At 47.1% G+C, this 1787-nt stretch overlaps 2 protein-coding genes across 3 annotated transcripts in view; both read right to left on the bottom strand.

The window, feature by feature from the left end:
• LOC106816185 (chondroadherin-like protein) overlaps positions 1-465 on the bottom strand; it is a gene marked incomplete at its 3' end in the record, with an annotated part of 2149 nt that extends 1684 nt beyond the window's left edge. The window contains exon 1 of the mRNA XM_014820746.1: positions 231-465. Within this exon, the coding sequence (XP_014676232.1) occupies positions 231-465 (235 nt within the window). The remainder of the gene's footprint in view (positions 1-230) is intronic.
• Positions 241-1787, bottom strand: part of LOC106816187 (insulin-like growth factor-binding protein complex acid labile subunit) — a 13783-nt gene continuing 12236 nt past the window's right edge. Inside the window, exons 3-5 of one of the 2 annotated variants that reach the window (XM_014820749.1) lie at positions 1395-1769; positions 728-877; positions 241-522 (exon numbers count right to left, since the gene is read on the bottom strand). In XM_014820749.1, coding sequence (XP_014676235.1) covers positions 503-522; positions 728-877; positions 1395-1665 — 441 coding nt within the window. In that variant the 5' untranslated portion in view covers positions 1666-1769 and the 3' untranslated portion in view covers positions 241-502. The remainder of the gene's footprint in view (positions 523-727; positions 878-1394; positions 1770-1787) is intronic. The other variant, XM_014820750.1, reaches the window with a different exon arrangement.

Raw genomic sequence — 1787 nt, 5'->3', positions numbered from 1 at the left:
CGTTGCGGTAACAGAGTGCAGCCTATATTTTTTTGTCGAAACTACTGAACGTTTCTATATCAGAGCTGTCGGATGACAGCACACGCTGACGAGGTTATTCATATGCTGCGTAACAAAACCTCACAATTTACTGATTTCGCAATAGCTTATCATAATCCACAGTGAGGATTCATTGTACTAGTACCCAGTGGTAAACTCGCAAATTTGTTTAATCCGGATTAGATCGCAACTTGCCTCTAGCTTGTTTAATCCCGCGAATGCTCCGGCTTTAATAGAAGTTAGCTTGTTCTTAAATAGTTTCAAGAAAGTAATGCCGTCTGTGTTTTCGAAGGCCCCAGCATCGATGCGGCCGATGCTATTGTATTCTAGATCAAGATTGGACACTTTTCTCAATCCGGAGAAGGTGCCCGCTTCGAGAGCGTGCAGATTATTGTATTCCAGCATCATCGTGTAGAGTTGTCCCATTTCGGCAAAGAGCCCCGGTTCGATGAACCCGATTTTGTTATGCGACAAGTCCAAGTACTGAAACAGTTTAGGGATGAAATCGGCTTAGGACAGGACAATGGTGCAGTAGCCACTAATGTTTTAAAATGCGAGTGTGAGATTGCGGTTGGACAAACGATAGAAATGGCATCACGCGATCGTGGGGTGAAACACTGCGTAATAAACACACTGTGAAGTTACTAACACTCCCACGGCAGCTCATGGCCGTTAAATAAATGTGTACCGCTAGTGTTGATAGACCTCCCAGCGCGTTGGGTGCAATGGTAGTGAGTGAGCCGAATTCTAGAAATTAAGAGCCTACGTAGTCGCGTGAAGGGGGAGAATATTCTGTCAGGCAGCGTGGTGAAACGATTGTAGCTGAGATGCAGGCAATCTGAAGATAATGATAGAAATTATCATCCGTGTCACATCGAAATTCGCCTGAAATGATTGCCATCTATCTTTATTCCTTCCTTTTCTTCATCAGGACAGAGCTCTCTCGTGTCTTCTAAATCCCTGTTTCAATCAGTGAATACAGTCGCGGGGTGGTTGGGGGGACGAGGGTGTCTATTACCAGTACCCCAGGTAACAAAATATATTCCAATTTCTAGGTACAAATTACATGTCAAGTTCTATGTAAAAAAATATGACAGTTCCCAGTTAAATAAAATCGCTACCACCCCGCTTTTTTAAATCTTAAAATCATCCTAATTTTAAAGATTTATCCGGCATTACCCGGCTACCAGATAATTAAAAATGGTCCAATCCCGCGTCCCCAAAATAATATAAACCGCTCCAGTGCTCTTGAGATTAAAAGGAATTCGTTAATAACGACTACCGCACTTGCCTCTCTAAGCGGTGACTGCATGCAATGCCGCCATACGGTCATGCGAACTACACGGAGCACTTACCGACATGGCTGACAGAGGGGAAGATCACCGACGGCACCTCGGTCATCTGCAGCCCCGACAGGATCAGCTCCGTCAGGCCGCGTATACCCGCGAACGACTGCTCATTCATCGTCGGTCGGCTGGAGTCGCTGATGATCAGCATAAATATCTTCATGCCGCTGAACATGCCTGCCGGTATCTCGGTCAGGTCGCCGAAGCCGCCGATCTGAAGGCGACTCATCGTCGTGTTCTGCAAGCGGCCAACGATGGCCGTCATCTCTGCCGCCGACATGTACGAGCCGGAGCAATAGACGCTCGCGCCGCCGTTATCATTGCCGCAGGTGCATGGAGAAATGACATAATCCTCTGGGCAGAAGCTCGCTGCTTGTGCGGCCGCTGTCAGCAGCAACAGGA

This window comes from Priapulus caudatus, unplaced genomic scaffold, assembly GCF_000485595.1.
Source record: "Priapulus caudatus unplaced genomic scaffold, Priapulus_caudatus-5.0.1 Scaffold1307, whole genome shotgun sequence".
NCBI lineage: Eukaryota > Metazoa > Priapulida > Priapulimorpha > Priapulimorphida > Priapulidae > Priapulus > Priapulus caudatus.
Note: the sequence above shows the minus strand (reverse complement) of the source record. Positions and strands in the feature narration are given on the sequence as shown.